This window comes from Castanea sativa, chromosome 6 (genome assembly GCF_040712315.1).
Source record: "Castanea sativa cultivar Marrone di Chiusa Pesio chromosome 6, ASM4071231v1".
Lineage (NCBI taxonomy): Eukaryota > Viridiplantae > Streptophyta > Magnoliopsida > Fagales > Fagaceae > Castanea > Castanea sativa.
In genome coordinates this window covers 56,179,126-56,204,292 of record NC_134018.1, presented here as the reverse complement: position 1 = coordinate 56,204,292, position 25,167 = coordinate 56,179,126, and the positions used below count along the sequence as shown (strand labels likewise).

Sequence of the window (25,167 nt, the reverse complement as noted above, 5' to 3'; positions counted from 1 at the left end):
AAAGAAAGAGTAGTTGAGAAGTCACACTGTAAGTCACATGTAATTCATCACCTAACAACACCTTGATTGCTGTATTTTTTGATGATTTTTTTTTTTTTTTGATGAATACCTTCGCTGCTATATATGTGATACATCAAGACACCACCTTATGTCGCACAGCCCAATCCTAATACTCATTGTCGTATTGTAACGTAGTCCTTCAATACACACACACACACACACACACACCATGGCCTTAGATACATTTCTTCTTAGAGAACTGGTTGCTGCCATTGTTGTCTTCTTTATCACCCGATTTTCCATTCGTTTACTCTTCAAAAACCCTTTTAGGAAATTCCCACCAGGCCCTAAAGGCTGGCCTATTGTAGGTGCACTTCCACTTCTAGGAACCATGCCTCATGTTGCTCTTGCTAAAATGACAAAGCAATATGGATCTGTCATGTACCTTAAAATGGGCACTTGTGACATGGCCGTGGAATCTACACCAGATGCTGCACGAGCATTTCTGAAGCCCCTTGATATCAATTTCTCTAATATGCCCCCAAATGTTGGGGCAACCCATTTAGCCTATGATGCTCAGGACATGGTTTTTGCTCATTGTGGCCCAAGGTGGAAGTTGCTTAGAAAATTAAGCAACTTACACATGTTTGGTGGGAAAGCTCTTGGTGATTGGGCTCAAGTTTGAGTTATTGAGCTAGGACACATGGTTCAAGCCATGTATGAGTCTAGCAAAAAAGGTGAGCCAGTGGTGGTGCCAGAATTGTTGACTTATGCCATGGCGAACATGATAGGCCAAGTGATACTAAGTCGCCGTACGTGTGTTTGTGACACGTGGTGAGGAGTCTAATGAGTTTGAGGACATGGTTGTGGAGCTTATGACTACAGCTGGGTTCTTCAACATTGGTGATTTTATAGGGTGAGTTTGGTTTAGCTTTTTGAAATTGGGTTTTTAAAAAAAATGAGGTCTTTAAAAAGTACGGTATGAAACTGGATTTTTTTTAAAAACCGAGTATTTAGTAAAAACTGTTAAAAAGTGTTTTTTGAAAAAATTTAGTGTTTGACTAGTACTTATAAAAATGGAGGTTTGAGTGGTAAATTACCAAAAATGACAATATATATATATATATATATATATATATATATAAAAGAGAATTCTTTGTTTTAATTATCTTCCTTAATGCAAGTTATGGACACAACATTTTTATAAAAATTTCACAATAAAGTCTATGACAAGTTGTTAATGGTAGATAAAAAATAATAATATCACTAGTAGGTCCAAATGAGAATTAATAACAATTTATTGTGTAATATTGTGACGCGCATTCGCTTTTGCAAAAGGTTTCAAAGAGCTGGCCACCGTTAAAGTGCTCTTTCTTCACAATTTCAAAACGCAGCTTTTAGCTAAAGCTACTTTTAAAATCCAACCAAATGCTCATATTATTTTTTTGGTTTCAAAAAGTGCTTTTTGCCGTCTAAAAGTGTAAACAAACGGGCACATAATCACATAAAACTTTTAGTTTTTGCTGAAATAATCACGTAACACTTATTCAAGGTTTTGTTTGACCATAAACATGTGAAGTACTGCATGCATAATGACAATACTCTATATATATATAAACTAGTATTTCTAACACAATATCATAGAAAAATATTCTTTCAAGCTCGTTGACATCTATTATTTCACCCATATATTCATAGGGCAAAGTTTGGTTCTAACACCCACTAAGCTAATTAATATATTTACGTTCATATTTTAAAATTTTAAATGTTGAATTGCATATTTTTTATGTTTTTAACACGCATGTCAAATTTCATGTCAATCGGATATTATTTACATTTTTATTTATAAACTTAATTTTTTTATGCATAATCTTATATTACAAAAAACTTGAAATTTGAATATTTGCTGAAAACATAGCTATTGATTTTTGATTTTCCAGAAATTTTACAAGCATAAAGGATATGAAAAGAAAATATAATTTAGTGGTGGATTTGTCAAAATTCACATTCAATAAAAAGATTTTAAGTAAAGTTGGAACCATTGGCTTCAATAAAGTTTGGAATCAAACTTTGTCCTATCCATAATTAATGCGGGCATGTCACATTTTTACATATAAAAATAGATGTATAAAAAGATAAGTCAAATAGTAGGTGTTAGATAATCAAATTCCTAACTATAAATAAAAAGTGAAACTGCACATCAACTTTTACAATGCATGATTGAGTGGTAGGTTGTGATTGTTTGATTGGTGCACAATAAAAATTATATTAATTGTAGTTCTATGTGAAAGAAATGTTTTTCTAACTCAACCTATCAATCAACAAATTATGAAAAAAAAAATTGTAAACTTTGAGTTACAGTTAACTCAACTAGCAAAATCTATTTTCATTGAATAAGAGATTTGGGGTTCAATCCATGCTTACACCAAAAACCAACTGATATATTAGTTTAATGATAAAGAGCAATCATCATGGAATGAACACTATATGTTTGAAATACTATCTATTAAAAAATAAAAGAATATATAATCACATATACAATCTTTCTATGACACCTAAAAAAAATGATAAAACTCACTTACACCCCCCCCCCTCCCCTGTTTTGGGAAAAGATCATCTCAATTTGAAATAGATTTATTTTAGAGTTCAAATTAAGTAATATAGATTTTACAGATATCCAATGCTATGTTATTTAATTACACTAAATATATATATGTACCTATGTAATATTTAATTTGAATCATAAAATAAATTCATTTAAAATTTTAAATAACGTTAGTGGGCTCAAGTCAACATGTCTTTTTTGATACAAGATAGAATTTGTACTCTAACCTAATCTAAGTGTATTTGTGTGTGAAGCTCCTTCTTGGAGACTTCAACCCCAGCCCTTACCCCCTCACACCCCACAAGAGAGAATGTGTTAAATTTTCGATTAATTTATCAATGCCTGTAGACTTTATCTGACCAACTATATATTTATGATATCTAGCCATAGAAATAATAACATGATTCTTTTATATTATCTGACATTGGCTTAAAAGGCATTAGGTTCACTATATAGTAAAAGAAAATGTAAAAGTTATTATCAATTGTACTAAAAAATACTTACAAATAACATAGCAATAAATGTGATTGATGCAATTTCAACAACATTATAAATACTTTTTAAAATACTTTTTTGTTTTATATTTAAAAAATTTGAGGCATCAATTTATAAGGCTTATAAAATAAAATTTGTAGTGTCTCTACTATCGTTGTATTCAATATAACTACTATTTTTTATATAAACAAAATAATCTTTTCTATGCTTCCCTTCTCAAAGAAAATTAGTACTTTTTGTCATTTCTCTCATCTTTTTCTCTCCTAAACTAACAGTGTAAAAGATTCATCCATTTTCTTCCTTCTATTTCTGATGAATTTTTGCATGTTTTTGAAGAACTTGTTCACGGCGGGCACTGACACATCATCAAGCATAATTGAATGGGCACTTGCAGAGATGTTGAAGAACCCTAGCATCCTCAAGCGGGCATATGATGAAAGGGATCAAGTAATTGGAAGAAACCGACGTCTAGAGGAAGCAGACATAGCAAAGCTCCCATATCTTCAAGCCATATGCAAAAAAACTATGCGAAAGCGCCCCTCCACTAGGTAATTTTAGTGGCGTGGAGGGGCGCTTTCGCATAGTTTTTTTGCATATGGCTTGAAGATATGGGAGCTTTGCTATGTCTAAGTTTGTAGGCTTTTGTTAATGGGAGCCGGTTGGCTATTGTTAAGGATGCATTTTATAGAATAAGATAATATTTTAGTCTTTGCCATCCCTAGTTGAGACTCTAGGTAATTTTAGTGGCGTGGAGGGGCGCTTTCGCATAGTTTTTTTTGCATATGGCTTGAAGATATGTGAGCTTTGCTATGTCTAAGTTTATAGGCTTTTAGTAATGGGAGTCAGCTGGCTATTGTTAAGGATACATTTTATAGAATAAAATAATCTTTTAGTCTTTGGGAGTAGAAAACGATTTGACTATTGTTTGAGTGTGTCAATAAAGTTGGTGAAACTTTAATTATTTTACTAGAAGACTATGATGCCTTTTTAACTTAGATTTTTGGGTAAATTGCAAATTATATACCTAAATTTTGAGAGTGTTTGGATTTTTGCCATCCCTAGTTGAGACTCGAGGTAATTTTAGTGGCATGGAGGGGGTGATTTTGCATAGTTTCTTTGCAAATGGCTTGAAGATATGGGAGCTTTGCTATGTCCAAGTTTATAGGCTTTTGTTAACGAGGGCCAGTTGGCTATTATTAAGGATGCATTTTATAGAATAAAATAATCTTTTAGTCTTTTGGAGTAGAAAATGATTTGACTATTGTTTGAGTGTGTCAATAAAGTTGGTAAAACTTTAATTATTTTACCAGAAGACTATAATGCCTTTTTAACTTAGATTTTTGGGTAAATTTCAAATTACACTCTTAAATTTTGAAAGTGTTTAGATTTTTGTCATTTCTAGTTGATACTCTAGGTAATTTTAGTGGCGTGGAGGGGTTGCATAGTTTCTTTGCATATGGCTTGAAGATATGGGAGCTTTGCTATGTCTAAGTTTATAGGCTTTTGTTAACGGAAGCTAGCTAGCTAGCTATTGTTAAGGATGCATTTTATAGATTAAAATAATCTTTTAGCATTTGGGAGTAGAAAACAATTTGACTATTGTACAAATTTAATTTTTTTACCAGAAGCCTATAATGCCCTTTTAACTTAGATTATTGGGTAAATTGCAACTTGCAGCCCTAAAGTTTAGGATTGTTTGAATTTTTGCCATCCCTAGTTGAGACTCTAGGTAATTTTAGTAGCGTGGAAGGGTGCTTTCGCATAGCTTCTTTGCATATGGCTTGAAGATATGGGAGCTTTGCTATGTCTAAGTTTATAGGCTTTTGTTAATGGGAGCCGGCTGGCTATTGTTAAGGATGCATTTTATAAAATAAGCTAATATTTTAGTCTTTGGGATTAGAAAACGATTTGACTATTGTTCTGAGTAGTGTGTTAGTAAAGTTGGTAAAACTTTAATTATTTTGCAAGAAGACTATAATGCCCTTTTAACTTAGATTTGGGTAAATTGCAAATTACACCCCTAAAGTTTGGAAACTTTTGGATTTCACACCCTGCAGTTTCAAAATTTGGATTTTATCCCCTGAAGTTTGGGGGTGTTTGGATTTTACACCCTAATGTTTCAAAATTTGGATTTTACTCCCTAAATTTTAGTTTATGTATTTTATTAATCAATGCAACTAAGTATTTGAATTTTATTGGGAAAGTAACCTTAGGTGGTGATATGCTTGGGTCTGCTTTTGGTTAGTTAGTAAAAGACACTTTGTCTTATATAAACTGTCTTCAATTTTTTTTTTTTTTTAATTTTTATGCTTTGACAAGCTTATCTTTAAGTATTCTTGAGATTAAATCTCCTAAATTCAAATATATTCATGATATTGGAACATTTGACGAATAGATGATAATAAATATAAATATATTACATAGATAAAACAAGTCATTTATATATATATATATTAACATATAAAAGTACGCCAAAATTCTTGCAACTCAATTGATTGACACCTTTTAGTTTTTACAAGATATTTAGGGTTCAAATTGTTCTTCCTCTCTTGTAACTATTGAAACATTAAAAAATAATAAAAAAATTAAAGTAAAATGTAATCTCATATATAAAAGTACAATGTAGTCTTAATATTATCTCATAAATATATATAATATCATAAACAAAATGCTATGATTTTCATGGTTAAAAGTTTGTGACATGTTCTACTTCGTCATCATGGAGAAAACATCTTCTACTTTAACTAGAAACTATTTCTGTTTTAAATAATAATAATAATAATAATAATAATAATAATAATAATAATTCACATTGGATTTGACACTTTAAAATAATTTTTTATTGATGGGAGGGGAAGATGGCGTCATAAGGGAAGGTTCTCCCAGATGGCTAGATCTGTTATGAACTTATGACTAATGAATGAAAGAATAAGGAAAATGGAGGAAAATAAAATACAAAAGGATAAAAGTTGATTCGGGTTGGGTGGGACGGTAGGTGGATAATTGAGAATGTAGTGGCAGTACAACAAATAGTACACTCTTTTAAGAAGAGCAAGAAGGGTAAAGGATATTTGAGAATTATGTTAAACATGCAAAAAAACATATAATATGACGGAATTGAATTTTCTTAAATCACCTTTGAGTGATACCAAGACAAAGCAACAAAGTTGCCCATATGTTAGCAAAGTGGGAAAAACTCCAACTCTAGGTTGGGTTTGCTTACTCCTTGGGAACTACCTCCCTCTTTTTCGAATTTGGTTACTTGTAAATGTTCGATCTCCTAGGGTCCGTGGCTCTTATTCTACCTTACTGGCTAGCTCTTATTTTCAATTGCTTTGATGTTGCTAATTTCAATAATATGTTGTTGTTAGGTGTATTGTTATTATGTGTCTTCTATTATGATGTATTGCAGTTTTCTCTGTTTTTTTTTTAATGATATCTATCTTTCATCCAAAAAAAAAAACAATTTACCTCTTTCCCTTGTACTACATCTCACAAAATAAAAAATACAAAAAAAAAAAAAAAAAAAAAATCACAAACTAAAATTATTCCCTCATCCATTGGCATGATTTGGTTTGAGACAACAAAGACCATTGATTATTTGAATTTTAAATTATATATTTATCATTAAGCTAATATACTAATTGGTTTTTGACATAGGCAGAAATTGAACCTCAAATCTCTTTATTATTAAAAGATAAAGTTTAAATGTTAATCTTAAAGAAATTTGGACCTTAGATTACTGCTAAAAAATAATCTTATTATTTAAGGGTGTGGGATTAGGAATCTCCCCCTTAACCTTTTGGCCTTACCCGTGTTTGAGGAAATAGTCAAGTGCTCAAAATTTTTGCACGCCTATGTTCATGAGAGAGAGAGAGAGAGAGAGAGAGAGAGAGAGAGAGAGAGAGAGAGAGAGAGAGAGAGAGAGAGAGAGAGAGAGAGAGAGAGAGAGAGAGAGAGAGATACTAATTGAGTTTATGATACTAATTTGAATGTAAATTGAATATTTGCTTTGTCTAGGGTGAACTCCCTAACTTTTCAAATTTATCCTCTTTATTTCTATAAATTTGATAGAATTGCCCCTCTTTATCATATTAATATATATATAAACAGTCGTTCAAAGTATTAATGTCTCATTTTTTTTAATATATAATTTTTACCCACATATATAACTAAAGCATTGTCTTTAAAAAAAAAGATGTTAGTAAAAATTTTTAGTGAAAACCTTTTTTTTTAAAAGAAAAACTCTGTTTCATCTAAAGAGTTAAGAATATTAAAATAAAATTGTTCATTTGGAATAATATGCTATAATTTTTATGATTAAAAGTTTGGAACATGTTTTACTTTATCATCCAGACCCAAAAAAAAAAAAAAAGTTTTTCATTTTTGTTTTTGTTATATACTTTTATATATATTCCTCTTTTTTCTTTTCAATTTAATGAAAAACTGAATTTAGAACATCTAATTGGCCATTTTAAATATTATAAAATTTGTTATGAAAAAACTGTTTTCATACCCTTTTCAAAAAAGAAGAAGAAACGGAACCTCTACTCTGGCATTACTGAGTAGTTTGGTCCAGTTGCAAAATGACCTAGTCTTCCAATACAAGCTTATCAATTATATCCAGCCTTTTTATACTCCCTAAAATTATATGATTATTTTATTGTAATTTATTCCATAATAACGGGTGCAATTTGTGTGTAGCACCCATTAACAAGACTTTTTTTTTTTTTTCTATAATATTTAAGTTGACAAATTTTTACTTGTTTTTATTTAGACCTAGCAAACATCATTTTTATTTTTACTACCCATCTACCACTGACTAATAATTTGCCACGGCTGTGATATATTTTTTGTCTCCTTAAACTTTTCTCCTAAATCTATATCTGATTCTCTGCTTTTTGCACTCCAACTATTGAGATTGGTGTGAGTGACTATTGACTAACCAATTGCTTTCGGTGATTGTTGGTAATTGAAAAACGATATATTTCTTTTTTGGGTAAATTGAAACGATATTGGTACCTAGTTATTTGACAAAAAATTGTTCTGCATAGAAATGATGTACAATGCTTTTGCCAAAATCATTTTTCCAGGATACTTTTAGGCTTTGCTTGGTCGGAAGGATAACAATTAAAAAATGCATGTTTTCTATCGTGTGCGTTTGGCATAAAGGATGGAAAGCGTTAAAGGCTAAATAATAAATTACTATTATTCTCTTATTATTAAAAGTAGAAAAATGAAAAAAGGAAAATAGTGTGTTATACTTTCTTGTCAATGCCATTTTTTCTCTTTTTCTCCCCAAAACAAAATAGTGGGCCAAGTGGAAAACTTTATACGCCCCATTTTCTTCTCTCCCCATTTGCTCCAACAAAACAATAAAAAATCACATTTTTGGCTTGTTTGGAAGAAAGGAAAGTAGAGGAGAGTAGAGTAAAGTTAGCTAAAAGTAAGCTAATTTTGTGCTAAAATCTACTCTACTATACCCCCCTCCCTCTCCCTCAATCCAAACAGACCATTAACCTCCCTCTTTCTTCCACCAATTTTTCATCCCTTCACTTTTCACCCAACTAAACATAGTGATTTTAAAGTAAACCATCCTAATACATGTAAACAAGAATAAAAAAATATAAAGAAAACAGCAAAAGCACTTATAGCCAGAAATAAATAAAGAAAAACAGCAAATGCACATCACATGACCTGCAAACCTTTGTGTGAGTTTTCCATACAAGATCAGTCAAGAAAGTCCCCCTTCTTTTTTTACCCTTAACTCTCCCAAGCTTTCAGAAAGTGCCACAATTTCTAGGTTAACAAGTACAATGTTGGTATCATCAGCTTGGTTCTAGTTTCCACCTAAAAAATTTTCTCGAGAAGCACAAGCTATAATCTCCATAGCCCCACACAATACTCTTGAAACATGAAAATAACAGTGGACCTTTCTTCTTTTTGTCAGCACAAAACAAACAAAATTTCAACCATGCAAAGGCCTTTGAATTGGAGGTACACATTACAGTCTCATATGAAAGACCACCGGAGTAGACCATAAAGCTAAGCTACATTAGCTTGAGTAACAAGCCTATTTGCTGATTAGGAGAATCCTAATTTTGGTAAGTAGATGTCATATATGTTCTCCTAAAGAATGATTAGTTCTGATGGCACGGATTCCTTTATAAGCCTTTCAGGTGGTGATCATGTTGAACTGGAATCTGGACAGCTGCTGTGGGATTGTCGAAATAACAGGTCCATATCTCTGAAATGGGGCAAAAGCAATACTTCAGGCTTCAGACAGCATAAATTTTGAAAAGCATTATGAACAGAGTGGACTGCAAACCACAGTCAATGACTGTCCTACAATTGCAGCTGCGACCAATATAGCAGGTCCTATGTTAAAAGTAGGACCTAGCAGTTATGAACTCCATGCAACACATGCTCCAGGTTGGTCACATGTGTAATGCTTGGTTCACATTTATTTGAGAAAAAAAGATACAGGTGCTGTACAGCCGTGACTATGGCTATAGCATTCTCCTAATATGAGTAAGCATTACTAGGCGTAACATCAGGGAGACCATTATCATCATCTCTTTCTCTGTCTGACACATTTGTAGGATGTTAATGCCTCCTCTAATGACACTTGCCTTTGATTTTGATTATTGGGCAGCGATTGTCAAAAAGGCAATAGGGAGGAAGAGGGCTTTTATGTTGCCATACCTGAACATTATCATAGAGCTCAAAAAGGGGAACAGCAAGCAGTTTCAGATTTTTTGGTACAGCAAAATACTCTCTTTCAGACAAATGAACAATATAAAGCTTCTTACACTCCTGGATCATGAAAAATTTTATAGGTGAGTTCAGCTCAAAAGACAACTTTGATATAAGAAAAACTTGTCCATTGTTTTGAAAGAGATAATGGTTGTACCTTGGGTTTTGTGATGTGGGGAGGGCAGTAAGGATACATCACCGTTTCAAAGTTTGGTCTCCACCAGATTGCCACGCACTCACCAATCTGCAACGAAATGCAACAATCTGTCAAATGCAACAAAGTATTTTGACTACATATGCTAAACATGTTTCCTGCCAATCTAGTAAGATGCCTAGAAATAAGGGCCAAATAACTTGCAACAACATCAAAGCCTTAGTGCGATTTTTTTTTTTTTGAGTTGGCTATGGATCCTCAATAGATTAGTTGGGGTCAGCCACGTGTAACCAATGTGTTTGGAGGACAAAAGAAGAAGAAGGATATGTTGTCTATCCTTACGTTTAATAGCATAAGGAAAAATAAAATTATAAATATGGGATGCAGGAAAGGAAATTACAAGGGAAGTGCATGAAATTCTTTGGCATCCATCATCAGGTAATTTACGACTACACCAACCCCCCCCCCTCTTCCACCCCCCAAAATAAATAATGCTGGATTTTAGCTCTCTCTGTTTGCATTAATCTTCTTCCAAAATTTAGTTGGGGAAAACAAAAGCATCTAAAAATATAGGTACATATGCTTCATTACAAGGAAAATTACAAACCTGCCAATTAGGTTGAAGTGAAGGTTGATTAGCACCCAATTTGCTAGTCAGTTTCCTCTTCAAGCCTTCAATTTCTGCAAAGATAGGCAGAAACATCAGAGAGAGAGAAAGAGATGCAGGGAAATTCCTGAATAAATAGTACCATTTTCTCCAGGCTTCAAACGTCCCCCGGGAAGTTTGCAGAATGTGTTTCCAATTTGCAAAAGAAGAATGTGAGGATGCTTATGTTCTTGCACCTGCACAGTAAAAGGGAAATATTCAGGGGAAATTAAAGAATGGAAGTGTGTATACAGTCAGAGTGTGTTTGGATGAACTTATTATCATTGGCTTATTTTATTTAAAAAATAAGTCACGTGAAAGTACAGCTGGATCTTGAAAAAATAAAGCCTTAAAAACTCGTACTTAAGCTAGAGGTGAAAATACACTGGCATTTCAAGCTAAAACAAACAGTCTACAGAACCTAACACAACTAATTATAATTTCATTCTCTGGATAGTGGTTACAGAGAAAAGAACTCTATGATGCAGCTGTACTTTCTGCTCATCACCAAAGCACAGTTACAATAAAATTTGAAATGACAATATTCTTAATTCTGATGCCAAGTTCTGCAATATGAAGCCTAAACCTCTTTTTTTTGGGAGAACTGGTGATTCCTAATGCATTTTTGTAAGCCTGAGACATCAAGCATTAATTTCACATAGAAACTAATGCTATGTTTCCAAAATTATTACTGATGTATAAAAAAAGGGGGAAAGAAAAGAAAAAACAAAAAGCAATATGCTAAGGCTTGCCTAAGATTCCTATACCTAATCTGTAGTGTTTACACTATCTCACATTGATGCAGGAAGCAAGAAGAAATTTTTATTTCATTTTGGAAGTCAATTGTATTTTATTTAAGGTATTATTTATTAATTGGGTTATTAGTATTTTTATTTAATTTCCTAGGGTCAACGTTATTTTTGTGAGTCAATTATTTTGTTGGCAACAATGGCTTGGGAAACATAATTCCGAAATTTGGAATTTGGTTCCAAGCTGTTTGATGTGGATTATTTAGACAGAACGAAATTGGATTTCTTTTGAGGATACTGAGAAATCTTTGGCTTAGTTGATAGATTTGTGCTAGCGGACTCTCTTCGATTGGTTTTGGTGTTGGGGTCTCTCAGACTGTTCTTCTCCTAATGATTTACTTTTGTCTCTTAGCATAGCTTTTTGATTACTTTGTTTCTCTATTTTTCGTTTTGTTCTTTGTTCATTATCGTGAACACCCTGTATTCTTTCTTCTCTTTCTTTTTTAATAATATTACTTTCTTGCCTATCAAAAAAAAGAGATTTCCCAAGTCAATTACAATTAGGGTTTCCTAAGTCAACCAGAATTAGGGTTAAGCCATAGTCTATATCAGCACAATATTGCACTCCTATGGAGACAGTTTACTTTACACGTTTATGATGAATAAAATTGCCGTTAAGAGATCTTTCCAATGCTCTGGTGCAGGGTCCAGCCAACCCTGGGTGTTGACTTTAAGTTTGTTCTCTTACTTGGTCCAGAGTCTCCTAAGTCCTAACTCCTAAGTTATCTATCTTTACACACAAGCAGCCATACAACACAAATGGGCAGTAATAAAATGTATAAATTAGGTAGAAGAAATAATTATTCAAACATCTAAACAAAAAAGAAAAAGGTGGCTATTTTGGATTGAAGTGGCAAACACTGACCAGTAGGATTGCTTCAACACTAGTCCTCATGCCTTCTTTAAAATAGCTGTAAACAAAAAGGAACTTGTCAGTCCACCCATCATAACATGAAGACAAGTTGGAATATCAGATTGGTTCAATCAATTATACAAAAAATCAATTAACATTATCAGTCAATTCTCCCTAAAATCAGCTATGAAAATTAAGAAACATATACCTAAGTGGGAACCTCTTATCACAAAGTAAGCTCTATGATATACACATATAACAAGGCAAGCCCGCATGATCCTCCTAATCCTCAATATATAGGTTTAAGAATCAGTTCAATAGGGGGGAATCTAAAATTGGTCAAAATGCAGAGAAATAATCAAAATATGACCTTTTATCAAGTACAATCGTATTAAAAAAAGGAGATAGATCAACCACACAATGTGCATATTTAACTACTCCCAAAGAATTACAGTATCAAGTTGGTACATTTTAAAAAACCTAGAAAATAAGAGGAGGGTATGCTGCCAAATACAGTCTTCCAATCATACAATGATCTCAATATCAACTATCATTAGACTGTTCAACACTATCAAAAGTTCTACCATTTGCCTCTCTGGCCAAATGATCCAAACAACATACAAGGGAGTAGCACTCCAAATCTTTTATTTCCTACAATGATGAAATTTCCATTGCCAACATTCCCACAAATAAATCACTGTCTTCAGCTTAACCCAAGATACACTGAAGAGAGTAAATAAAAATGACCACGAATTTCTCACTATCAAAAAAAAAATCGACTGACTCTGCTATTCTTGCACGTATAACACCAATTAATAATCAAAATGTGACATTTCCAAAGATTATCCACTGTTAGTAATTTCCCTAGGGCTGCCATCTAAGAGGGGGAGGGGGGGGGGGTGAGAAGAATGAGCGATCTTGCAAGGTACCATACATCAAAATTTCCAATCTTATATAAGCTCTATGAAGTTTGATCCTAAGATTAGCCTTGTGGAAAATGAGATTTCAACAAATAAAAGAAACTAGTCACAAGTTCCAGCTCCCAATCTTGGAAAGGCTAACAAAATCAAGGGTTCCAATTATGACCAGTCTATTTTCAAACTTCCCTCAGTGATGAGCATAATACCCTCTAGACTACCAAATGAAATTTGTTACATTCTCCATTCCTTCCCCCCTCAAAAAATAAAAAGAGAAGGAAATTATCTTTGAATCTTTTATATAACCTATTGACAGTGTGGATGGGCATGGTAAAGGGTGGCATGAAAAAGCTAAAGTATGTTTGGTAATTGTTTTTCCTTAATTTTTTATTTTCTAGACTTGAAAACTTGCTTGGTAATTGAAAACAAATAGAAAACAAAAACGATTTTCACATGTCAATTTATAAAGGAAACTAAAAACAAGCAAAGAGGTGCTTTTAATTTTCAGTTTCCAAGGGAGCTTGAAAACACTGATAAAACAAGTTCATTTTACTATGAACTTAGTGAAGTCCAAGCTTCAAATCTTGGTGGGAACAAAAACTAAAACCAAAAGCTTTTTAAACTAAAATGACTACAAATCTACAATTATATCCATTAGTACAAAGTGTAGATTTTTCCTCCAATGGCGAAGGTGAGATCGTGTTCTACTTCAATTCCCCTTCTTCTTTGTGTTCTTCTTCACACACACCCACTAAGCTCTCTCATGATGTTATTGTTTATCTAGAATTGTAAATATTTTTTGTAGACTTTTATTTTTGTGATAAATTTTAATAGTCTGTGTATCTTTTTTTTTGATAAGTAGTCTGTGTATCTATATATAATCTCTTAAGATTTCCAATTTTTAGTCACCAAAGTGGTTGCTTTAACTGAATTATGCATTTGTCTAGTGGGTATCATTAAACAATGTGTACCAACATCAAAAAATAAATAAATAATAAACAATAATACACACCCCTTCTGCTAGGTAATATCACTAAAGAATTTTTGCTTAAAATTCAACTACAGCAATGTTGTAAATTTATAATAGCCTTCATTCAACAAGGTATTGAGTGATTGTCTTGATACACTACCTATGTGCTCACTTATTTGATTTATTTGTTGATAATTTTGGATAGTGTTCGACTTTCAATGAGTTATCAGTATTTTCTTTTTTTTTCTTTTTCTTTTTTTGTCTCAAAAACTATTTCTTTAGCTAACAATCCAAACAAGTTTTTAGCATTCTATTCTCGGAAAACAATTTTTTTCCCTAAATTTACCAAACATGTTTCTAAATTTGAAAATAGAAGAAACTATTTTTTATTTTTGTTCCTAAAACCAATTTTTGAAAACAAAAAACATAAATGCTTACCAAACATAGCCCAATATATTTTTGAGAATAGTGACCTCCCCCTTTTGAAAAAGCTTGTTCCATCCTGCAAACCTCCTCTCCATTTTTCCTCAATCACTGTATTTGACACTGCGGAAGCCTTAAGAGGAGATCCCAATGACAAGCCTAATATGTCATAGGTATATGACCCAACGTACATAACTACCATGCAGTTTGGTTGGGGTTTGCGTCCTGAGTTTGAATCCATGAGCCATGATGTTGGTTCACTTGGGATTCCCACCAACTGATGCTATAAGACCCCTCGTGGGGTTGAGATTATTAGACTATGAGTGAATGCACCTAAGGAGCGTCTTTGTGCCTTTGTGGTCCCCTTGCAATCTAGGGCATTGGTTCCTAGGGGGAGGGTTTCCATGACTGGCCACCACCACCCTCTTAACAACTTTGTATCGAATTATCGAATTTTAACCCGCACTCCAAAATTTCATGCTAATCGAATTTTACTTACTATCTGATCCATAAACTCCTCATGATTTGTGTATAATTCTAACCACAACAACAACAACAAAAAAACCCTAAAATTTGAATATTTTACTGATGAAATAGTTATTTATCTCTAATCATCTTGATATTTTATTGATAGACAATGAAACAAGTGTCATTTGAATCCAACCGTCACAACTATGGGATCAATCAAAAAATAGAAAGTGTGATAAATAAATCACTTGTTACTATAGATTGTGTGCAAATTACATCACTAAGCAAGCCCAAGAAAATATCACAAACTAAATAATTAGGATCAGAAGTAGTCTAGGGTTGGATTTCCATTAAGTTTGAAATTCCCAAGAAAACAAAAACCACTCTCAAAATTGACTTGCATTGTATTGTACCATTCCACAATCTAATCTTCGAAGCGAAACTTCAACATCCTAACAGTACAATGCACTCGTGCACAGCATACACATACAATGGAATCTCAAAAACTTCAAAATGCAAATGAGGCCCTCAAAAAAGAACGTGTTCTTATGGTTTTTTTTTTTTTCCCCACCAAAAAAGAAAAAAAAAATCAGAAAAAATATAATTTTGATGCAACCATTTCTTTTCTCAGCGACCAAACATAAACAATAGAATTCAAAAACCAAAAATTTGGTTAGTGGTATGAAATGGGATTCAGTTTCAAAACCTAAGTTATTTAGAGAGCTAATGTTTGGTTACCAGATTAGAAGTTGAAGGAAAAAAGAGGGCTAGGGTTTAGGGGAGAGAGAGAGAGGAGGTACTTGAGTTTCATGCGAGCGAGACGATCGGCGACGGAGGAGTCTTTCTCAATCTTGGGCTCTTTGGTACCGAAGGTGTAGCTTGAGAGTGGGTACGTGTTCACCACCGTTGAGCTCACCATATCCTCCATTGATTGATTGATTGATTGATTGATTTTCACTCACTGATCCAAGACAAAGGCTAGCTGAGCAGAGAGAGAGAGAGAGAGAGAGAGGAGCCGCTTTGGAGTTTGGCACTTTGGCCCCAAAAAATAACGTATTAAAACGAAGCAAAAATATTTTCTAAATCAATACACCATATCTGGAAATATCAATCTATATATATATATATATATATATATATATATATATATATATAAAAGCAGACGCCTCGTATGAGAGAGTATGAGGTTCTGCCATGTGGTGCACTCTATGAAGAGAATTAAAATATCTTAACTCACATTAAAGGTAAGAACAAATTAATTATTGACTTTTGGTTTTATTTCGTTTACTGTTTTAAGACTTTTCTAATTAAAAAAAGATATTCTTTGTATTATTTGGTTTAATGTTTGAAGATATTTTATCTCTCACACATACATACAAAACACTTTGCATTTGAATTCACTTTTTCACCTCTTGTACTTCTAGCCTTTATATATACCTACTTATTGCCCTTCATGCTATCCCATGTCAAATACACATAGACAAAAAATAATGTCATTTACCTTCAATCTTTCAACGACACCTACCTAACTCTAACATTATTGCTTCATCTGCTCCTACCCCGTTTGAGTTGGCTACAACCAAGGAAGGAGGGTTTGCGTTTTATATTGAGTGACAATAGCGATTACAATTTTGATGTCAACGTCGGATGTTGTAAATTTGTGAGTTTTGTAAACGATGTGATTAATCGTGGGTGTTTGAGATGTGTATTTTGTTTTAGAATTAAGGAGAGAGAAAGACACATTCTATAAGAAATTTTATTCTATACTTTTTCTTCAAAGTTTTTTTTTTTTTCATTACTTCAATTGAATAATTATAATGAATATGTGTGTGTGCAATTTATAATTGTTGTTTTTTTTGATAAACTCATTACTAATAAAGTTTTATAACAACTATGCTATAATACATCTATAACATTCTCCAAAATCATCTTATATAAAATATTACAATATTATCCGTGCATTGCACGGATAACTTGCTAGTTAACATTAAAAATATTGGTTTATGAAATATTTTTTTTAAAAAATAACTAATTTTTTTTATAACTTTTTATATTTTCTATTCTATACGGTAATGGTAACAAAACCTAAAGTGATATATCTTTCTCCTTCAGGTTTACCGACTATTATATACGCCCGTGTCAAAATATGGTTTTCAAATAAAGTTCCAAATTAGTGAATGCTATAAAAGAAGTGATGTCAAAATATAATTTTCAAGTAAGGTTTCAAATTAGTAGATGCTGCCAAAGTAGTGACATAATTTGCCTTTAGAGGTGACTTGATAAAATAAGATTATCAATTTTACACTTCTTTGATTTTAGCTTTCGTTGGAAAAATATTTTGCGCTAAATATGGTGGAGATAAATGAAGGGTTTAGATTGTCACATGAATATAAGTTTAAGGTTTCAATTGGCATAATAAAAAAAAATAGGGTTGAATTTGTCATTGTCATAAAGCTATATGTTTTTTTTTCCTCTCCCAGAAATTTAATTAATTTTCAAAAATCATTTAAAAATATTTACTTTTGTCTTTTTTGGATTTTGGCCCCAAAAATGAAAAGCTCCGTAATTTGACTTGATTTCTTCACAGTTGTACACCGGCCCATTACATTACAGCAGCAGTTTCCCAATTTCATCACCTTCAACAAAGCTTTTGCGGTGAGTCTATCTTTCTCTCAAGCATTTTTAGTATTGTGTACCTGACCAAATAAAGACATCTTTTATTGTATACTACAAACCAAAAGGATGAGCTTTGCTAATACAAAGTAAAATTGAACCATTTGATTGCTAATTTGGGGGAATTAATGAAGGTTATGGACTGGTAGTTGAAAAATAATTAATGGGTTTTGTGTGAGATGGATATATTGACCAAAATTTTTGGACATATTTTGATGGCCAGAAAATATCATTTTGAAGGCTTTCAAATGATTGTCAGTAAGCTGGACTGGGATGGGTTTGATATAAAATTTTAGAGTTTCTTCTTAAAAAATAATAAACAAAAAAGCTTAGTGCTTCCTTTGGTGTTTGTGAAAAGTTAGTGCTTCCTGGAAGTGGTATTGAAAACCCTCCAATATTTTGGTGCTTAAAGCCATATGAGCTTAGGTACTCGGGATAATTCCCTGAATATTTCCAAAATGATGGACTTTAAAAGTAAAAAAAAAAAAAATTTATGTACATGAGTTATTCAAGGTGATACTGATTCTCTAGTAATGCAGATTTGTACACATTTTTTGTTTATATCTTATAAGGCGGTAAATCTTTGAAGTAAATGGAGGGTAAGGCTTTGTTTGCGGTTTTGAAAGAGTTTTTTTTTTTTTGAAATGGCAAAACTTCTACTAATCTTGTGCTTCTACTACTTAAAATACATATTTGATAATTGTTTAAGAGTATCAACAATGAAATGATGAAATATATGACATGATGTGAATTGTGAACTGTCTTCTTTTAAATTAGAAAATGCGAAGGAAATGTTAAACAAACAAGCTTCAAGTGTCTATGATCTCAATAAAGTTGGCTTTTTAGATGGCTACACAGGATTGATATTTGATCGCTAATTTGTTAGCAGGACCAGTTTGTAGGGAGCTTAAGGTGACAATGGAAAGCCAGGACAGAGATGAAATTCATAATTGTGTGATCAAGCTGGTAGTTTGCCTTTCTTTCCCTTCAATTTCTTTCATTTTGGTTGTTGTTCATTTGGCATGGAGAAGCAGTGGAAGAGATGAGTATGTTGAACGTTAACTGCAGAGAGTTAATCCTCAAAAGCGAAGGGAGAAGGTTTATATTGGCTGTGGAGCTGGGTTTGGAGGTGACAGGCCAATGGCTGCTCTTAAGTTGCTTCAGAGAGTTAAAGAACTAAACTATCTCGTACTGGAATGCCTAGCAGAGCGTACTCTTGCTGAACGGTATCAGTTTATGGTGTCTGGTGGCGATGGTTATGATTCTTGGAGTATGTGTCTGCTATTCATACACAGTTCTAAATTCTAATATCCTTTTCAATAAAGTTCATATATAGTCCACCTTCAATCAACAAATTTTTTTAAAGCTCGGTGACATTTAATTAATGGTCTGGTTTATGTCCCCTCTAATGTTGCAAAAGTTGGGATATGCACTGCCTAGCATAACTATTGAGCAGAACTCTAACCTTTTTGCTAGATTTGTGGACTCCTTTAGAAAGTAAGTGTTCGGTTGTTTGTAGATAGGCAATTTACATATCCAGAGACCAGGGTTTCGTAAAACTCTGTATTTGCACTCTTAATTGCACAATGCGAGGGTTATATCATAAAAAAGCAATGACATAACTCTGAAAGCTGTCCATGCATGTCTTAATTTTATTATGCTGATTGTATCTAGTCAGTTTTGTGATATATAGTTCTTATACTTTTTTCCCCTGGGGTTATTCTCTGATACTTTTTGATGGTTTTGTAGTTTCTCATTGGATGCGTTTGCTTTTACCTTTGGCTATGGAGAGACGAACTTGCTTAATTACGAACATGGGTGCAAGTAAGAAACTAATATTAGCCAATAATCTTTAAGTCAAATGGCACATCTCCTTCTATTGTAAGAGAAAGGTGGGGAGTGAGGTCATGGGTTCAAGACCCATTAGGTGCATGTGTAACTTCCTATAAAAAAAAAATTATAATGCACTTTGCTTGGTGCTTCTTTATGCTTTTAATAGAGGGCTAATGTCTTATTCTTTGCCTTTTGAACCTTTCTCGTTCCCTTTCTGGAAAGTGGATCCTTGTGGTGCCCAAGAAAAGGTCATGGAAATAGCTAGCAGCCTGGGGCTTAGTGTCTCTATTGCCGTGGCTCATGAGACTTTTGTCACAGAATCAGGTACTCTTAGTTGCATAAGAGAATGCTAAATGAATTATATAAAGATTGTCACATTACTGAAAAACCACTATCGTGCAACCTTTATATCTATCAAGGTCAATTAGGAAATTGAATTGAATACCATGCAGATGTTTCTTTCCCTTTATGTTTTGATGCAATGACTTTCAACTTACAACCCAATTACTTTCATTATTTATCCAGGATCACCATCCTCACTCGGGAAATCGTATTTAATGGAAGGTGTAAGATTCTTGTCTTGCATGTTCTCTTCATTAGTATTTGATGTTCAAATTAAAAATACTTGCATACTCTGTTTTATATTTTTTTATTTTCAAACTTCTGTTGTTACATGTTAGCCACATACAGTGTAGTTAAAGGCCATCTGGACACTCGTCTAGACTCTTGCCTTCTAGGCAACCGCCCGAGCAGCTTAAACTGACTGTAAGGCATTTGAGGCAAGAGTCTCAATGAAATTCAGCAAAAAGGGAAAAAAATAGGCAGTTTTGTAATTTGGCAAAAAAGGATAGTTATATACTTCAATTCAAGTTAGTGGGTGTGTCTTTCTCTTGCGTTCTTCTTTCTCACCTCTCTCTCTTTCTGCATCAATTTAGAAATATATATTTTTTAGATTTCAATCACAATCTTTTAGATTTAATAGTTGGTTCTGTCCTCTTTTTTTTTTTTTTTTGAAATTGTATATATGAGATTACTGTAAAGTTTGAAAAATTCAAACCGTGCCTAACAAGCATTAGATACATACAATTTATAATAATTATATTTAGAGTTCGGTAACATGGTTCACTCAGGTGAGCACTTTTTTGTCAACTCACAAGGATGTGCCTTAAGGTCATTTTTTCCCTTTGACTACACCGGCTACATAATCTGAGGCACCCTTTTATTGGCATGTGATGCTTGCATAAATAAACCTTTTCTTTTAATGAATTATTTAATCACTGTTGAAATTCCCCTCTTTTTTAGTACTACTTTGTAAATCTGAATCCTATCTTTTTGTCTTAATCTCTTAAGGGTGCTAGTACGTATCTGGGAGCTGCTCCTATTGTTGAATGTTTGGAAAAGTACCAGCCAAATGTGATAATAACTTCCCGGGTTGCAGATGCTTCCTTATTCTTAGCACCAATGGTATAAAACCTAATTTCTTCATATCTGCTCTTCTATACCCTCTTTTTGAATAAATTAGTAACATGTTTACCGAATTATATGAAACTGATTTTTTTCAAATCTGTAATGTCGTTTCATGCATGCAATATTGTTTCAGTTTTAAATCCTACAAATGATCACATCTATCAACTATGCTGTTGAAATATACCAGCCATCAGTGTGTTCAATGATTGTACTTTTCTCCCCCTTCTCTTTTGGTCCAGATTATAAGTTGAAGTTAATGTTCTGATATATAACCAATTATTGAAGATGAATATTTGTTAGGTTAACATAGTTTGAATACAAAGACCAAGTACAAATAATTTCTTACTTCCTAGAAGAATTTTGCAACTCGATAAAGACTTGGGTTTACACATGATGAAATATTGTTGTACTTTGTACTATGTAGTCAATTATTTGAGTAGCTATTTACCTTTTAAGTTTTCCACTGCAGTATGGAATAATTGAGTCCTCCCATCTTGTCAACATCACTGTTCTCTAATTTCCTTTTGGATAGTTAGTTTAAATTCACATTGGTACATGATTAGGTCTATGAACTAGGTTGGAATTGGGATGACCTACAGCATCTAGCACAGGGGTCTCTGGCTGGCCACCTTCTTGAGTGTGGTTGTCAACTCACAGGGGGGTACTTTATGCATCCAGGTGACTTTGTCTTTTAGCTTGAGGTGAAATCAGGCAAAAGTGGTGTTCTAGTATGAGTTTTATACGTGTGTAATGTTTTTCATTTTTGCTATTGCAGGAGACAAGTATCGAGACATATCTTTCCCTCAGCTCCTAGATTTGTCACTTCCTTATGCTGAAATTAGTTTTGATGGAAATGTATGTGTGGCAAAGGCAGAAGGTAGTGGTGGGGTATTAAATGTCAGTACTTGTGCTGAACAACTTCTTTATGAGGTTGGTGATCCAGGTGCTTATGTCACCCCTGATGTGGTAAGTTGGGTATGTGTGGAATCAGTTTTTATGATTGTAGATATAAATGTGAAACAATAAAAAAAAATTGTCCTTGAACACAGATCATTGATACTCGGGATGTTTCATTCCACCCAATGTCAAGCTCTAAGGTTCTATGCATTGGGGCAAAACCATCTGCTGCATCAGTGCCTGATAAACTCCTGCGGTTGGTTCCAAAGGTATCTCTAGTAGGCATTATTCTGATTTAAGGACCAATTTTTTTATGGCCTTTGATGGAGTAGATCATTCTGCCTATGTAATTAAATAGCATATTTTGAGGGCATTGTTTGATCGGATTCATGCTCTACGCTGTATCCCCTCCATGTCTTTTGAGGGCATTTTTTGTCTTTCCCCTTTATTTTTATAATAAAATTTTTACTTATAAAAAGAAAGGGACCTATTTTCATGATTATCACGTTTCTAGCTTGCAAGTTCAAGTTGGCAGATCTGATGCTTATGTACAGTCTTCTCACTTAAATTATATCATGTGTTTGAGTGATGCCCCAGCACATTCTCTTTGTTTATTTATTTATTTTGATAAGCATTCCCCTTATTCTTAAGTCATTTACATATATATTTTTCTAATGTTTTAATATTTCTAGTTTTCAGGACTGTGGATGGAAAGGATGGGGAGAGATATCCTATGGAGGATCTGAATGTGTTAAACGTGCTCAAGCTGCTGAATTTCTGGTAGATAAGCATACTAGCTTTATATCTTTTAATAGTATTTTGACATAATTTAAGTGTGAACTAAATTAAATTTGACTCCTCAGAATGATCTATATTGATTCTGCTGTTTGAAGGAGACTATTTGGAACATCAAATTAGTTTTGCTTATACCTTTTTCTGAGAAGTAATATTACTTTAATATTTTATTAGGTTAGATCATGGATGGAAGAAGTATTTCCTGGTGTTAACTTCCATATACTTTCTTACATAATTGGACATGATAGCCTGAAGGCAACCAGCATCGATGACAATGCTTCATTGTTGAAAACCATTGAAGATATTAGGTTACGCATGGATGGATTATTTGAGTTGAAGGAACATGCAGTCCAATTTGCTAGAGAGTTTTCAGCTTTATATACAAATGGACCGGCTGGCGGTGGTGGCATCAGGTCAGTTTCTTGTCAGCTTGTGCATCCATGGGTTAGGATTAAGTTGCACTTAGTGTAACTCTTTGTAATATTACACTAGTCCATAATTATTTATTGGATGAATAATTTGAAAATCCCACCGTTGGATTACATATTCTCGTTGTTCTTAATATGCATGCCAAGTTTCATGTTATTTGCTATATGATCGACAAACTCATATTTTATTTATATTTTGAACATTAAAAAAATCTAAAATTTAAACATTTTATGATGAGATAGTTATTGAGCTTAGATCATATTGATGTTATACAAGCATAGAGAGAATATGGAGATAATGAAATCGAACTATTGATTTGTAGAAATACTCTTTTACTGAAAAGCTATGGAGGGATGTAACATTACAAAGTATTAAGAAATTTGAAATTGACCTATATATATTGAGAAATTTACTGTGAAACCTTGCTACCTGTAATGATGATAGATTCACTACTATACATGATTATTCTGTTTGTTTATTGAATGCAGCACTGGACACAAGAAAGAGATTGTTCTTAAAAAACAATTGGTACTCTCTCTCTCTCTCTCTCTCTTCCCCCACCCCTCCCCCCAGTAAAGAATTATAGGAAAAAACAATATATACCTGCAGTCAAGATCACGGTGCTCCTAGGATTAGTACTTGGAGAAAAATTGGTCCAAGAAGTCAATTAAGGAACATGAAACTTTGTTGTTATTAAGCTATAATCTAATAGTTTTACTCTTCCTCTTATTTCTTTGAATACTTCTCATTTGCAGTCTATAATGTTGACTGTCAATTTTAATTGAACTAAAACCTGTGATAATCTTCGCTAAGCAGGTTGGCCTGTCAAGTATATTCAGTAATTGATCAAAACCATATATTTCACTTTGACATTATGCAGTACAAGTGAAGAAATTCTTGATAAAATGTTTGGTTATTCAGGTTGATCGTGAACATGTTCTATGGCAAACTGGAGTGAAACAGTCTCTAATAATAGAATCCAGTGGCCAAGGAGCTGCTGTTGAAAGTCTAACAAATACGCATGTTTTGCATGAATCTGTTTTGCCATTGAAGACACATGCTGATACTAGTAACCTTTTCACGGATTTACCATCTCCCAAAATCAATCACTCTCTTGCTCCATCTGGCCGGAAGATTCCACTCTATGATGTAGCACATAGTAGAGCTGGTGACAAAGGAAATGACTTGAACTTTTCCATTGTCCCACATTTTGCTCCAGATATTGAGCGGTTGAAGTTGATCATAACTCCCCAATGGGTAAAGGAAGTAGTTTCAACTCTTCTAAATACCTCCGCATTTCCTAATTCAGATTCCAATGATAAGGACATATGGGTTGATGAACATGTCAAGGTCGAAATATATGAAGTTAAGGGAATACAATCTTTGAATGTTGTGGTACGAAACATTCTTGATGGTGGTGTCAACTGCTCTCGAAGGATTGACCGGCATGGAAAGACCATCTCAGATCTCATATTGTGCCAGCGAGTCGTATTGCCTCCCTAATAGGGTGGTGCAAGCTACAATGTAGCACGCTTGTCCTTATGGGGTGAACAATCTGCAGTATTACCTTTCTTTCCCTCTTATTTTCAGTATGTTGTACACAATACAATGTTAAAACTTTGTCATACAATAAGTGTAATGGAACTTCAGAGCTGCTATTTGAATGTTTAAGTACATTGGATCTTGGATCTTGTTTCTGGTAATTTATCCAATGCATAAAAGGGCAATAATTTTTTTTTTGGGCGTTTTTAAAAATTCTCTACCAGTAGTGAGGTTCTCAGGCCTTTTGTATTTTTTCTTCCTTTTTTCCCCCGAAGGATACATTCTAGTATGGGATTTATTACGTAATTGTCATGAAAAATTACTTAAGAGTATTCCCTTTTCCCTTACTGAATTTATTATGCAATTGTCATGAAAAGAAAAGGTGGATGTTCTTAAACTATGATTTCTTACTGTTAGTCTTCTCCAACTGGTAAT

The 25,167-nt window shown here is 33.3% G+C and overlaps 2 protein-coding genes and 1 pseudogene across 5 annotated transcripts; 2 read left to right on the top strand and 1 right to left on the bottom strand.

Annotated features, from left to right (window-relative positions):
* The first annotated feature begins 229 nt into the window (after positions 1-229).
* LOC142640230 (flavonoid 3',5'-hydroxylase 2-like) lies at positions 230-3,652 on the top strand (annotated as a pseudogene).
* A 5,109-nt stretch (positions 3,653-8,761) lies between these two features.
* Positions 8,762-16,192, bottom strand: LOC142637915 (pre-mRNA cleavage factor Im 25 kDa subunit 2-like). 2 transcript variants are annotated; one of them, XM_075811880.1, is made up of 7 exons: positions 15,897-16,192; positions 12,331-12,376; positions 10,760-10,853; positions 10,618-10,691; positions 10,014-10,100; positions 9,806-9,916; positions 8,762-9,347 (listed from the first exon to the last, which is right to left on the bottom strand). In XM_075811880.1, the coding sequence occupies exons 1-7, from the start codon at positions 16,022-16,024 to the stop codon at positions 9,276-9,278; spliced, it is 612 nt and encodes a 203-aa protein (XP_075667995.1). In that variant the 5' UTR covers positions 16,025-16,192; the 3' UTR covers positions 8,762-9,275. The 2 variants fall into 2 exon arrangements, with proteins under 2 accessions (XP_075667995.1, XP_075667996.1); XM_075811881.1 differs by lacking the exon at positions 15,897-16,192 and adding an exon at positions 14,644-14,839.
* Positions 16,193-17,610: 1,418 nt separating this feature from the next.
* On the top strand, positions 17,611-24,874 carry LOC142638082 (uncharacterized). Of its 3 annotated transcripts, none has more exons than XM_075812082.1 (14): positions 17,611-17,751; positions 18,659-18,735; positions 18,838-19,039; positions 19,519-19,593; positions 19,825-19,926; positions 20,128-20,168; positions 20,953-21,066; positions 21,633-21,747; positions 21,845-22,035; positions 22,119-22,235; positions 22,666-22,746; positions 22,936-23,174; positions 23,679-23,718; positions 24,112-24,874. In XM_075812082.1, the coding sequence occupies exons 2-14, from the start codon at positions 18,688-18,690 to the stop codon at positions 24,691-24,693; spliced, it is 1,947 nt and encodes a 648-aa protein (XP_075668197.1). In that variant the 5' UTR covers positions 17,611-17,751; positions 18,659-18,687; the 3' UTR covers positions 24,694-24,874. The 3 variants fall into 3 exon arrangements, with proteins under 3 accessions (XP_075668197.1, XP_075668199.1, XP_075668198.1); XM_075812084.1 differs by having other exon boundaries at positions 17,630-17,751; positions 18,665-18,735; XM_075812083.1 differs by having other exon boundaries at positions 17,643-17,751; positions 18,656-18,735.
* The last annotated feature ends 293 nt before the right edge of the window (positions 24,875-25,167 follow it).